The 15,154-nt window shown below is 39.2% G+C and overlaps 1 protein-coding gene across 2 annotated transcripts; it reads left to right on the forward strand.

Annotated features, from left to right (window-relative positions):
• The first annotated feature begins 1,520 nt into the window (after nt 1–1,520).
• Nucleotides 1,521–13,240, forward strand: LOC110175633 (cyclic nucleotide-gated channel cone photoreceptor subunit alpha-like). Of its 2 annotated transcripts, XM_055164034.1 has the most exons (8): nt 1,521–1,610; nt 2,285–2,422; nt 3,658–3,733; nt 7,371–7,427; nt 7,615–7,800; nt 7,882–7,983; nt 8,427–8,533; nt 11,453–13,240. In XM_055164034.1, exons 3-8 carry the CDS (start codon nt 3,675–3,677, stop codon nt 12,814–12,816), a joined length of 1,875 nt encoding a protein of 624 aa, XP_055020009.1. In that variant the 5' UTR covers nt 1,521–1,610; nt 2,285–2,422; nt 3,658–3,674; the 3' UTR covers nt 12,817–13,240. The 2 variants fall into 2 exon arrangements, with proteins under 2 accessions (XP_055020009.1, XP_020797498.2); XM_020941839.2 differs by lacking the exons at nt 1,521–1,610; nt 2,285–2,422 and adding an exon at nt 2,905–3,019.
• The last annotated feature ends 1,914 nt before the right edge of the window (nt 13,241–15,154 follow it).

The raw sequence follows: 15,154 nt of genomic DNA on the forward strand, positions 1-15,154 counted from the left end.
ATATGACTAAAAGCCAGTTCCAGTTCACAAGAGCGTCTCCTTGGACACCGCTCACAACCTGCTGAGTCCACAGCATCCTCCCAATTACCTCCACAGGAGAACACATCACCTGACCCACATCCAACAGTGACACAAGCCCGAGGGGCTGCGAGCTGCACACCAGCACAAACACGAGCAGCACACAAGCAAGAGAAATTAAACGTTAAACATTGACATCTCCATGGAGAATGTTCCCCTGTATACCCCTGGAGACAAGCAGGTGACACTGCCAGGCCCATTTACAGGTCAGATCTGTGGAGAAGTGACATAAACTCAAGTTTCAAGAGGGCATTCAACATCCAACTTATTTTGGTTGTCGTTTGGTTGCTTTTTTATTTGAAAGGAGACAGACAGTGACAAATTACTTTTTTGTTTTTTATTTTTAAGATTTCCAATTAAATTAACATTTTCAGTTTATTTTTCACAGTGTTCAGCTATATATATGGTGACACTCATACACAAGCATGTAACATATGTACACATGTACATGTACACACTCATGCTTCACACTATGCACAAATGTACACTGTACACATACATTTTTCATATACATACTCGTGTATATATATACCAGTATACTACAAGTGTTAAATGTCAGACTGTGTGTGCAACAATGTAATGGCTTGGCAGATTTATATACTTTTAGATTTAATTTGTTTGCCATTTCAGTTGCACGTGCTACTCTTCAGCCTTTTGTATTAATACTCAGGTTAGTTATTCCCAGATTTAGTTAACTTCTTCCATCTGTTGTCATTTGGCATTTTTCCTCTTCACTGTGTTAATATCCAAACAACCAAACAAACAAAACAATGTCTTCAGAAAACCAAAATGAAAACAGCAAACCATCACAAGTAGAACTTTTAATTTCATATTAATTAAATTAACTATACTACCATTGATCAGGGGTCATGAAACTAAGGCCCACGGGCCGACTCTGGTCCTCCACGCTCCTTCCTCAAAAGTTGACATGGCCAATTTTTTAAAATTAATTTATGACAAATAATAACATGTCTGCATCTTGTATTTTGTGGATATTTTTTCAAAAATATATATATATTTATATGAAATATTTATATTTATATTGAAGAATATATCAAGTAATAAAGCTTCTTAGATGCACCACACACACATACCAAAACACTGAAATCATATATTTGTTTGAATACTGTTTTAATAAAGTCACACATTGAGCTGAACACTGTTTTAATGCTTAAACACTGAAATCATATTTCTGCTATAATAGAGCCTCTAAGGCAATGTTGTGTGTTCTGATTAACAAGAGGCAGTTGTGTACTTTGCAGGAAATCCTGTACAAGGATAAAGCACTCAGAGATGTCTCAGGTTGGAGTGGAGATGATTCAGGTTGGAGTGGAGATGTTTCGGGTTGGAGTGGAGATGTTTCGGGTTGGAGTGGAGATGTTTCGGGTTGGAGTGGAGATGTTTCGGGTTGGAGTGGAGATGTTTCGGGTTGGAGTGGAGATGTTTCGGGTTGGAGTTATCTGTGGAAAAACAGACCAGTATGAACTTTCATCTACTCACAGAAGTGAAAGCTGCTTGAAGGAGGAACTAAGGTGTGAATCTTATGGAGAGGCAGGAGTTCAGACTGCAATACAGAGTACTGTAGTAAAGTGCACTGTAGTGCAGAGTACTGCAATAAAGAGTACTGTAGTACAGAGTACTGTAGTACAGTTAAGCACTGCAAAATGGCTCATGTTGAGTATGAAAAGTTGACAGAGTGCTGAGTTTTCAAAGAACAGTGAAGGACAAATTATTTTTGTGTTCTGTGTGAGGAGCGTTCAGTTTGTCTGATATACAGAAAGTGTGGAGGTTTTTAAAGAATATACTATGCATTGTCAGGGTCATACAGTTCTGTTATTTGACCCTGACCATAGCCCCCAACACAGTCAGGAGCCAGAATGTGGCCCCCAGAGAAAAAAGTTTGGTGACTTCTGTCCTAGATCGATCTAAATCCAAAGACGTCATATCTACTCCAACAACAGTAAGAAAACCAACAACAATACAATAATTAAAACAAATGCTTCATGTCCAGGTTTGATGTTGAGCCTCTTGATCAGTTTGTATGTGATGTGTCAAAGCATGTCCACTCACTAATGAACAGGCATTAGAGTATTGACACTAATCCCATTTACACAGCCCAGCCCTGAGTGTCCCAGAGCGAACACACACTCTCCAAACTCATTTTAACAAACACTCCGTTCATAATGATCTTCCTCCTCTCCAACAGCGCTCTGCACCGTCAGGAGTCACACCTCTCCTGGGCTGATGGGTCCCTTGGGTGCACAGATTGACTGGATGAAAGAAGCCATTGAGCTGATCTGAGCTGCGACGTGATTGGCCGACAGCGCTCCCACCGTGGCTGCAGGTGCAAAGCTTAAACATAAGAGGATTGACTTTAAGAGGAAAGGATCAAAACTAGAATATAGTCATACAATAGAAATAAATGTACAAATATAGTTAGATATTACTCTGATTATGTCAAATACAGAAAAACAAACAATTGCAAACGCCTTTTTTCATTTTACATAAAGATTTAAGATTATATTGAGGCACTTTAATGTTCTAACCAATTGGTAACACAATTTTTTTTTTAGCAATTTTGGTTGAACATGGCGAATCAAAACAGTAAACACAGTAAAAGTAATCAGTTATGTGTTAGTAATGTTAGTATGATATCCTTCAGTCCCGCCCCCCCCCCCCCCCCCCCCCCGCGCTTTTGTACTTTTCTATCTCCGGGGGGCGGGGCCTATTTAAGCAGAAAGAAGCCACAACAAATCAATTAACACGCACCAGGCTCCACGCTCGCAGTACTTCACACATAACACTTCTCCACCTGTATACCGGTATGGGAAATAAAATAACCAGTGTCAATTTCGGTTGGATTTTCAACTCAAGAAGATGATCTGCTCCAAGGATTTTCCAAACTTTTCAATTTGATTTTTTTTTCTTTGCATTTTTAAAGGTAGCTATGATTTGTGAACAGTTCTTGTGAATAGTTGTGGTTGTTTTTTTATGTTACGAAAAAGAAAACACAGGAGAAACCTGAAGAGACTCTGCTGTGTAATTTTAGCGGCTGTAATCTGAGGGATTGGAGTGAACAGAGCTAAAAGGGGAGACGTGCTAATCTGGAACAAAGTCAGACCATTTCAAACAATGCTTTATTTGGACGGCTGAATATTTGGTGATTTGAATTTGAAGAGTCAGTTCACTTCATACTACAACGACATGTGGTGTGAAAGTAAAAAAAGAATTGGCATAGTACTGTACCCACTGGGCATATTTACAATGTATCTATGTAGAAACATTTAGTGTGTGAAATCTTCTAACAGTTATGATGAAATATTTGTCTGTAGTGTATAAATCACAGCTAGAATGACTCGATTACTTTTACATACTCTTGTCATTTGCTGTTTCTTCACTGTAGGCACCATGAAGTCTAGTCAGGTTTGATCGGGTTGTGCACAGTATTTACCTTTTACCTGCACAGTGGCACTTTTTGTTGTAGTTTAAGGGAAATTCGTATTTATTTAAAGCTCTCCCTGCTGTTTCTGTGCTTTTAAACCTTTGAAATGACAGTTGTTTTCTGCATACACCTCACAGAGTAACACAGGAGCATCATGATCCCCTCACATCCACAAGGTCCCAGCGCTGGACTCACCATGAGGAACAGGGCCAGGTGAGTTAGGATCAGAATGGAATATTTCATTACAATAACTCTTGCTATATACTAACTAAAACTATTCTAACTAGAAAAGCACTCAAAGAGCGCAGACCTCCGCCAAGGACTACCCCCATTTTTTATATAAATTGCGATAAAATCAGTCTTCTGGATCAGATCCGGATCAGCCTTTGGAATATGAAAGAGGATCCCATTATCCATCCCTGAGTCAAATTTCATGGGGTTTGGTCAATAATTAACCGAGATATTGAGAAACAAAATTTTTGGCCCCATTTACCAAAATGTTAACTAAAATTTCAAAGTGATCCAGAATCCAGGATTTCTTCCGGATCACCCCCAAAATGAAATCTGTTCTTCCTTTTCAACAAAAAAATTTCATGAAAATCGGTCCATAACTTTTTGAGTTATGTTGCTAACAGACAAACAAACAAACAAACAAACAAACAGACAAACGCCGGCAAAAACATAACCTCCTTGGCGGAGGTAATAATAACAGTATCACCTCACAATTTCATACATTATTCATTCACTCTGGTGGTACATTACTACTGTAACCACAAGGGGTGTACAAAAATATCAAAATATCAATATATCCTATTATTTAATGTGATGATACAATATCAATATTGTGGGCTGCTGTATCGATATATCGCCAAGAGTATTTTTTGGTATATTTTACTGAATAATTTTGTTCCATCTACAGTTTTGTTCTTTGTTCAGAGGAAGGAATCTCATTTATGCGACACATTTGACATTTGCACTGTTTTGATTATTAAAATGTTTGTGTTTCATATGAATTTTGCAGAAGAAGTGGTTTAACAAAAACTTTAAATATCACAGACATGATTCTATTTTTACTGAACCATATCGAATTGATTTCAAATATATTGTATTGAATATACAAAGTGCACTGTATCAAGATATGTATCGTATCGTGGCCTATGTATCCAGGTATGTATCGTATCGTGGCCTGTGTATCAACATATGTATCGTATCATTTCCTATGTATCGAGATATGTATCGTATCGTGGCCTATGTATCGAGATATGTATCGTATCGTGGCCTATGCATTGAAATATGTATTACGTATCGTGGCCTATGTATTGAAATATGTATCGTATCGTGGCCTATGTATTGAGGTATGTATTGTATTGGGGCCTGTGTATCGACATATGAAGATTCCAGCCCATGTAGCCACAGCTGCCCTGGCACAGACTGACAGAAGCGAGTCTGACCACCACCAGCACTCACTCACACACCGCACTCACTCACACACCGCACTCACTCACACAGCAGCACTCATTCACACGCTGCACTTACACACACGCCACACTCACTCACACACACCGCACTCACTCACACGCCGCACTCATTCACATGCCGCACTTACACACATGCCACACTCAGTCAAACGCCACATTCACATCACACGCCGCACTCACTCACACACACCGCACTCACTCACACTCACTCACACACACACAGCACTCACACACCAGCACTCATTCACACACCGCACTCACTCACACGCCGCACTCACTCACACGCCGCACTCACTCACACACCGCACTCACTCACACGCCGCACTAACTCACTCACACGCTGCACTAACTCACTCACACACCGCACTCACTCACACGCCGGAGTCACTCACACGCCGCACTCACTCACTCACACGCTGCACTCACTCACACGCCGCAGTCACTCACACACCAGCACTCATTCACACACCAGCTCGCATTCACACACCGCACTCACATCAGGCAGGACGGGAAATGTGTCTTTCCAAAGGAAGTACAGTTTGTTGATATTCCCAGTGATCTTACTTAATAGTATTAGGCCTATTTTAATTTTAGCAGATTCAGCCGAACATTCAGTAAAATATAAAGTCCAAAACAATGCGCAGTTCAGTGAGAGTTTAAAGGTTTGATCAAAAGGCCAGTACATGTACAAGCTGATTGACCTCGGTTCACACGGGATCTGAGCTCGTCTTATCTGTGGGGCATTCTTCAAACAGAATACTTTCACTAACTAAGACATTCAGTACATTTTAATTTTTACATCAATAATACAAAGAAATAATGACACACAATTTTTTCTATCACTGGTTTAGTTCAAGTTCAAGTTCAGTTTCTTTATTGTCATTGTCATATAAAATAACAATGAAATTACATAAGAGCATCATAGAGACAGCATAGTATTTTAAAAGTGCATAATAGTGTAGAGCACCCCCCTATGACACCCACCACGTAAACCAGGGGTGTCCAAACTTTTTTCATCAAGGCCACACTTCTAAACACAGACAAAGCAGAGGGTTGATTGAAGACCATAGACTGGTGCTCAATACAGTGAATAATTGAAATATGTGCAGGTTTAACATGTTAGAATGAATAAAAACTGATGTCTCATTCTAAGATCCTTAAAACCACATACTAAATATCAAATATTAGCTTTATCAATGTAGATTTTCAAAAAAAACTTGCAGTAAAAAGTATATTTTTAATTGATGCAAGGTAATTTGGGTCAATTCAACTGGCGCAAGGGTGAGGGCCAAGAATTTTTTTTCTGGGGACTGCATTTGTCCCACAGGCCATAGTTTGGACATGCCTGACATAAACATGACACCCACTATGTGAACATTAGAATATAGAACTAGTGATATCAGTGCAGCAGCAAAGGGGCAGATCAACAAATCACAACAAAACAACCAAAAGAACTGGGACATCAGGGACGAGGGACAACCAGTCAGTGTATGTGTATTTAAATAGATTTAAATAAATGTCCTGTTGCAGCAATGCAAATGTCCAGTTCACATTTATTGTACAGGGTGGATATGGTTTACTGACCATGGGGAGTCATTAAGAAGTTACCCATACGATACATACCTCAATACTTAGGCCACAATACAATACATATCTCATTGCATACGCCACAATACAAGACTTACCTCGATACACAGGCCACGGTACGATACATATCTCAATACAGTGCACTTTCTATTCAATACAATATATTTCAAATTGATTTGATATGGTTCAACAAAAAATAAAGTCTAAATCATGTCTGTGATAGTAAAAGTCTTTGTTAAACCACTTCTTGTGCAAATTTCATATAAAAAACAAACATTTTAATCATCAAAACAGTGAAAATGTCAAATGTGTCAAATAAACGAGTTTTCTTCATCTGAACAAACAACGAAACTGTAACAAAATAATTTAGTAAAATATACCATATATATATATATATATATATATATATATATATATATATATATATATATATATATATATATATATCGATACAGCAGCCCAAGATATCGATACCATATCATCACATTAAATTATACGAAATATGGATATTTTGATATTTTTACACACCCCTAGTGTTTCCTGTGTAATAGGACACAGTAAAACAACAATTACAGGTCACATTATCCAATCATGTTGCTCACAGGATTAGTAATAGTAGTTTGATCCAAGAGAACCACCTCCAAAAACATAAACTGATGCTAGTAATCAAGGTTCATAAAGATAAAACATACATTACATTACTACGAATGCAACAATCTTCCTTTACTTGATCAAAAGAGTGTCTGAATTAAGTGAACTTTTATTTTATTTTTGATTTGTTTCAGTGTGTCTCCTTGGCCTTTAGGCTCACAAAACACAAACTGCTCCAACAACAATGATGGGTAAGATCTGAGTTTCCCAAAATTATTTAACACATTGACTTGTCCTGATTTGTAGTGTGTGTAAATGTGTCATGTGTAAACGTGTAACTTCACTGCTGCTGGCCTATTCAGTTTAGAGCTCCCTCTGGCTGTTGATCTGTGTTACTACATGTACAGGAAAGAATCAGCATGTGTTTGATATTTCCAGCAAAAAAGATGAGAAAAAGGATGAAAAGAAAGACGAGAAAAAAGATGAGAAGAAAGATGAGAAAAAAGATGAGAAGAAAGATGAGAAGAAAGATGAGAAGAAAGACGAGAAAAAAGATGAGAAAAAGGATGATAAAAAGGATGATAAAAAAGATGACAAGAAGAAGGATGAGAAGAAAGAGGAACCGTGAGTACTGTTATGATCTGGATTTTTTCTTTTTTGCTCACAGTGAAATGACCTTTATGTTGTTCATGTTGCTCTTGTTAGGAAGGAGGTATGGATCATGGACCCTGCCACAGACATGTACTACTACTGGCTCGTCACCATCGCCATCCCCGTCTTCTACAACCTCATGCTGCTGGTGGCGAGGTAACTCCAGTGATACAACAAATATATCATTCTTTACAGAAGCACAGATTTCACACAAACACAATGGAATTATTATTTTTGGTATCTTTATTTTTAGCATAACAAAACATATATCTCAGAACATTACAGCATGTCATTTGAATATGTCTCTGAGATGTTATTTTAGACAGGGAAGAAATCATGTTTTTAAGGTAAATTACTATATAAAAAGTATTATAATTATACTATGGCAAACATTTACAATCTATTCCTTTCAAACGCATGTACATAGGTCTAAAATACAATGTTTTTTGCGGAGGGTGCTGGATTAGTACAACCATGATCCTTTGCTCTCATTGCAACTTACACGAAAAACATGTTGAAATTTTAAGTCTTGTCAGACATTTATCATTTCTACATGAATCATAATGTCACTGATATGAATAACGATGTCTTGGTTTTAGGGCTTGCTTTAATGAGCTCCAGCGCCAGAACACCACCATGTGGATGGTGCTGGACTACATCTCAGACCTGATCTACTACATCGACACTTTTGTCAGACTCAGGACTGGTGAGTAACTAATCATCTGAGAAATACCAGCGGTGTTTCCTGGCAGAGGCAGTGCGCAAATGTACAGTACCTCACCAGCCACTAGGGAGCATCCAAAGGTTGAATCCTGCTACAGTATTAGACTTTAACAGAAATGATTTGGACACAGGAGTCACACATCACAATATAATATAATAACAAAGAGAAAAATATAAATGATGATAATAAATTCTAAATAAGTAGCAAAACAAAAACAAAAAAAGCAAGAGACACGTGTCAAATAAAACATAATTATATAAATGTAAATGTACAAGTTAAAATTAAATTGAAAGATAAGTAATAAAATATAAAATCTAGCTTTATATAAGAGGTCACAGGAAGACAGAGCAACAATGACATGATGATTGACAGGACACAGGGTTATTTGTTCCATAAGGGTGAGTTGTTGTACAGTTGTAGGCAGTGTTGGGAGTAACGCGTTATAAAAGTAACGAATTACAGTAATGCATTGCTTTTTGCTGTAACGCAGTAATGTAAGGCATTATAGGGGAAAAAATTTTAATATTTTACTCGGTACAAATGTGAGTAACGCGCGTTACAATGCTTTTTTAACCTGGATCGAAGTGGTGTGTTTTTCTTCATACAAATTCGCTAAAATCACCGCTATATCAGCAGCGGGGAAACACCGGAGACGTGGCCGAGTAGACCTTCAGGTAACCGCGGGGAAAGGACCGACACAGAACTCTACGCTGTTTAGACCTGGCTTAGACCTGGGTCAGTTCTGGTTTAGACCTGGTTTACAGTCGTCCGAAGTGCTGTATGTTTGCAAGTTTTCTCTCCGACAAAACCCACAACGTCGACAAAACGTTCTGCACTGACAAAGGCTCCTGCGCTCGCACCCAAAAGGCAGAGGAAGATGCTCACCATCGCACAAAAAGTTGGACTTGTGGACAGGCTGAAGGAAGGTAGAAGTTACGTGCTGTAGCAGAGTCTTACACCAGGTCGGGTACCCGCAAATAGTTGCTGAAATCAGGGCCGCGAGCCCGCGGAGCACGGTGACCATAAAGCGCGATCGGGCGACAGTCGCTCTTACCTCCGTGAGGTGCGGAGCAGAGCCGCTCCTTTCTCCTGCGGTCACCTTCGAGCCCTTCCCTACAGTGAGTCCTGTTTTAGTCCTAGTTCAGTTCTGGTTTAGTCCTGGTTTTGTTCTGGTTTAGGTCTGGTTTAGTCCTGGTTTAGTCCTAGTTCAGTCCTGGTTTAGTTCTCCTCTTCAGTCCTGGAATCAGTCCGAGGTTAGTCCTGTTATAGTCCTGGTTCAGTCCTGGTTCAGCTCTGGTTTAGTCCTGGTTTAAACCTGGTTTAGACCTGGTTTAGTCCTGGTTCAGTCCATATACGGCGCAAAAGTTCAGCATCTTCGCAGTTATTTTGGTGAGAGTAACTTAAAGTAATGCAATAGTAATGTAATGCCTTACATTTTAAATGCAGTAATATTGTAATGTAACGAATTACTTTGAAATGACAGTAATAAGTAATAAATAACGCATTACGTTTTTAAAGTAACTTGCCCAACAGTGGTTGTAGGGAGTATTATCTGTTACATAAGGGAGAGTTGTCGTACAGTTGTAGGGAGTATTATCTGTTCCATAAGGGTGAGTTGTTGTACAGTTGTAGGGAGTATTATCTGTTACATAAGGGTGAGTTGTTGTACAGTTGTAGGGAGTATTATAGGCTGGTGCAGGGGGTGAGCAGAAGTGTTTGTGATGGAGAGGGGTTTGTTCAGTGTTACAGGCATTAAATGGGATACTTATGTGTTTAGAATTGACTTTATTTTGGTAATATACAAATTATGATTGAGTACTTTTTCAGCAAATACATGATAGAATAATAAACCTCACGCTTTATCTGGTGTTTTTACACAGTCTTGCACAGGACCCTCCAACAGCTAGAAAAATCTATTACTTCAGGATATATAAGTATCTATCCATATAAACCAGGGGTCTCTTTTACAAAATAAAAATACCAGAGAGCTACTCATTTCTGCAGTCACAAGGAAAATGAGTAAATACAGTCCCCTCCAAAAGTATTGAAACAGCAAAGCAAATTCCTTTATTTTTATTGTTCACTAAAGACATTTGGGTTTACAATCAAAAGAAGAGTATGAGACAAGAGGTCAGAATGTCAGCTATAATTCCCCGGTATTTACATCTAGATGTGTTAAACAACATAGTATATATCACAGTTTGCATTAGACCACAGTATTTTTAGGTGAGCAAAAGTAATAGGACAAAAAATCTTAAAGTAAATAAAATGTAATATTTGGTGACAAAACCCTAATTTACAATAACTGCCTTAAGCCTGAGACCCATCGACATCACCGTTGCACTGTTCATTTGTGGTGCTGTTCCAGGCTTTTATCGCAGTTTCCTTCAGTTCTTGTTTGTTTCGGGGTGTTTCTCTCTTCAGTCTCTTCTTCAGGAGGTGAAATGCATGTTCTATCTCTTATCTCATACTCTTCTTTTGATCTTAAACCCAAATGTCTTCAGTGAACAACAAAAATAAGAGAATTTGACTTGCTGTATTGACTCCAATACTTTTGGAGGGGACTCTATAAGAGCCACGACAAGTCTTCAATGGAGAACAGCTAGATGCTTATAAAACATAAGCCATTATCCAATTGTCGATACACCAAGTTAGCACCAAAATGAGACACTTACGATGGTAATTAATCAAATTTGACTTCTTATCCAGAATGCATAGAATTCAGAAATCCTTTGGTGAGCTACTTAGAAGAGGGTGGAGAGCTTCTGTAGCTCCCGAGCTACAGGTTGGAGACCTCTGATCTAAACAGATCTGAGCAATACGATAAAGTACGATACACTGAAAACATGGGAAAGGCTCATTGTCATTTACATACATTCCTCTCTTTCTTGTGTGTCTCAGGTTTTCTGGAGCAGGGCCTGCTCGTGAAAGACCCCAAGATCTTAAAGGAGAAGTACACAAAGACTCGTCAGTTCAAACTGGACGTCATCTCCATCATCCCCACGGACATTGTCTTCTTCTACCTGGGAGTGAACAATCCCGAGTGGAGGTTCAACCGACTGTTCCGCCTCTCACGCCTCTTTGAGTTCTTCGACCGCACCGAGACCAGGACCAACTTCCCCAACATCTTCCGAATCGCTAACCTCGTAGGTTACATCATCATCATTATCCACTGGAACGCTTGCCTCTATTTTGCCGTCTCCAAAGTGCTTGGGTTCGGGTCGGACACTTGGGTTTATCCAACCGCCAACAAAAACCCAGAATTCGGACGCCTAGCTAGACAGTACATCTATTGCTTCTATTGGTCGACACTAACCTTAACCACGATCGGTGAAACGCCTCCTCCAGTTCGTGACATTGAATATTTCTTCGTCGTGTGTGACTTTTTAACCGGCGTTCTCATTTTTGCTACGATTGTCGGTAACGTTGGTGCCATGATCTCCAACATGAGCGCAGCGCGTGTGGAATTCCAAGCGAAAATCGACGCTATAAAACAGTACATGCAGTTCCGTAAAGTTTCCAAAGAGTTAGAGCATCGAGTCGTAAAGTGGTTCGACTACTTGTGGACCGAGGAAAAAACATGCGACGAAAAGCTAGTCTTGAAAAATCTTCCAGACAAGCTGAAGGCTGAAATCGCCATTAATGTCCATCTCGAAACGCTAAAAAAAGTGCGGATTTTTCAAGATTGTGAAGCGGGGTTGTTAGTCGAGTTGGTTCTCAAACTTCAACCTCAAGTTTTTAGCCCGGGTGACTACATTTGTAAAAAGGGAGACATTGGAAGAGAAATGTATATCATAAAAGAAGGGAAGCTAGCTGTTGTAGCGGACGACGGTGTTACACAATTCGTCGTACTTAGCGATGGAGCGTACTTCGGAGAGATTAGCATCCTTGGAATCAAAGGGAGCAAGGCGGGAAACAGGAGAACCGCCAATATCCGAAGCGTTGGGTATTCCGACTTGTTTGCGTTGTCCAAGGAGGATCTCATGGACGCTCTGATTGAGTATCCGGACGCTAAATACGCTCTGGAGGATAAAGGGAGGGCCATTCTCATGAAGGATAACCTGATTGACGAGGCCCTAGTCTCAGCCACAGACGCTAAAGACCTGGAGGACAAAGTGAACCAGATGGAGGCCAGCGTGGACATCATGACACTGAAGCTGAAGAAGATGGTGGACAACTACGAGTCGTCGCAGAGGAAGCTCAAGCAGAGGCTGACCAACATGAGCAACCAGGTCCGCACGCTGCGCTCAGACATAGAGTTTTAACTCTGAGTGATGTGAGAGGACAGAGCGAGGACGCTTCAGAAGAGACATTCAAATACAAAGCTATAACATTTTGAACAAACACTATCTTTATTTCAGAATAAAATGTATGTGTTAATAAAAATCACACTCATAAAAGCTGATCACATAGCGAGCACTAAATAAAATATAACATTTATATAATAAAAATAATTATACTTATTTCTTTCACTGATGAAATAGAGCCTAGCTAACACATTTAACCCAGTTTTGCCCCAAGTTTATCACTTATGAGAATAAACACAACATTGTTATGAAGATTGTATTTTTTTTGTAATCTCAGTTCTTTCTCATTGGGGACAAGAACATGACTACTATGGGACTCCAGCACACGGTGCACCTGAACAGGTGGGAGTCAAAAAAACTGCTGCCTAAATCCATGTCCACTGGTCACTGAAGGATTTTCTTTCATTTCAACAGGATGTTACTTTGTACAATAAACTAATACCACAATACTGTTTTGTCATATTGATGTTTTGTGTAACAATAATGTCAACATCACATCACCAAATGTGTCAGTTCTCAGTTATTTTGGACTTTTGCAGGACCTTCACCAGGAGTGTCAAACTCATTTTGGTCCAGGGGCCGTATCCAAAAATAACAATAAGTTCAAATATTTGTGCAGAGAAACACAAATCTATTACAGAAATCTTTTTTTTATTGATGAACTCTTTCTTTAACAAAATATTATAATATTATGAACAACCTGAAACTTTAAGAAAAATGTAATTTCAACACAATGTTTTAACATGAACTTGTATGTAAATAGGAATAAATCAATTTTTGTTGTAAAATCCTGCACTCGGCTCCACTTTTCTCATGTTGGACATTTTTCTGATGAGGGTGTCACGGTCAACAGTCAAAACCATCGTCCTTTAAGAGCGTTTGGAAAGAGACAAGTCTTCATTTGTGCTGCTCTGGTGGGAGGGGCCACGTACAGAGACTTTGGAGACGCTGCTCTGCTAAGCACCGCACAAAATTAACAAGATTTTAATTGAAAATAAAATTAAAATATGTTAGTAGAAAATCAGCCGAGGGCCAGATTAAAGGTCTTGGAGGGCCGGATCTGGCCCCCAGGCTGTATGTTTGACACCCCTGACCTACACTAAGAAATACAATGAAGAAGGGAGATTTATTATTTTGACAGAAGATGACAGACATTTGCAAAACACTGATCCTAATGTTGATTCTGAAGTTCCTTGTTGGTTTCTGGGACCCTGTAGACTTACTTCTTGCTTAGGGGGACCAGATTTTAAAATAAAAAACTGGGACATCCCTGGTTTGTGGTGGTTGGCAATAATAAAATTATGAATAAACATTTTTTTTCTGCACTCGGCACTAATGTGAGTTTAGTTACATTTTCTTTGAGTTGTGATCATTTTTACTTTTCTGTATTTTACCTCACCATATGAGAAGTTATGTCTCTCTTTACTGTTGGCAGGGATGAGATTGGTCAAAAATACAGACACCTTGGACATTTCTTGTATAAAACTGGGACAAATCAGTTGTTTCAGATAAATCTGCTGGGACAGGGGACACAAGGCTTGGATGTCTGGTCACCCTATTCTTGCTAGAAATATCTGATGCTCAGGAGGTGTAAATGAGGTTGGAGTTCAGTTTACATTACACTTGATCATGAGGACAGAGAGACTTTAAAGTTACCATCTGTAATTAGACTGGTCAAACCAGCCCTGTGGTATTCACACACACACCACGAGATGCCATCCACATTACTTCTGTCTTGTGGGTAAAAAATAAAAATAGAACAGTTAAACTTACAAATTGTACCTTTTTTTCTCTCTGTATTTGATCCATACTTCTATAAGGTGTGGGACAATAACACAATTGGCCTATGTGGGGTGATCAGACGTCCCTATTGACCTAGGACAGTCCCAGTTTTGAGCCTGTGTCCCCTGTCCCAACAGATTTATACAAAACCAGTGATTTGTCTCATTTTTATACAAGAAATGTCCCATGTGTCTATATTTTTAACCAATCTGATCCCTGTCAACAGTAAAGATGGAATATATTGTCATTTGTTTAGCTAAAATACAGAATACTGAGCTTGAAAATGATCATAAGAAATAAAAAATGCATCGTCAGAAGTCCCTGAGATGAAGATTGACCCACAAAAGTAAGTTATGAATGGGAAATTAGTTACAGTTACGCTCTTTTCACAGTTTTCTTTATACCACCCATCCCAACCCGGGTGTGTCCCAGATTTGAACGTATAAAAAATCTGGTCCCCCTAAGCCTGAGCAGCGGGACATGCAGTAGGATTTGGAATTTCTGACAGATCTGG

The sequence above is a fragment of the Boleophthalmus pectinirostris genome, unplaced genomic scaffold, assembly GCF_026225935.1.
Source record: "Boleophthalmus pectinirostris isolate CB_2022bp ecotype Guang Dong unplaced genomic scaffold, ASM2622593v1 HiC_scaffold_11, whole genome shotgun sequence".
NCBI lineage: Eukaryota > Metazoa > Chordata > Actinopteri > Gobiiformes > Gobiidae > Boleophthalmus > Boleophthalmus pectinirostris.

Excerpts from the sequence above, each read along its gene's own strand:
- LOC110175633 (XM_055164034.1), top strand. The coding sequence starts at position 3,675 with ATGATCCCCTCACATCCACAAGGTCCCAGCGCTGGACTCACCATGAGG. Across the intron at positions 3,734-7,370 it reads ACCATGAGGAACAGGGCCAG|TGTGTCTCCTTGGCCTTTAG; the intron begins GTGAGTTAGGAT and ends GATTTGTTTCAG. Across the intron at positions 7,801-7,881 it reads GATGAGAAGAAAGAGGAACC|GAAGGAGGTATGGATCATGG; the intron begins GTGAGTACTGTT and ends TGCTCTTGTTAG.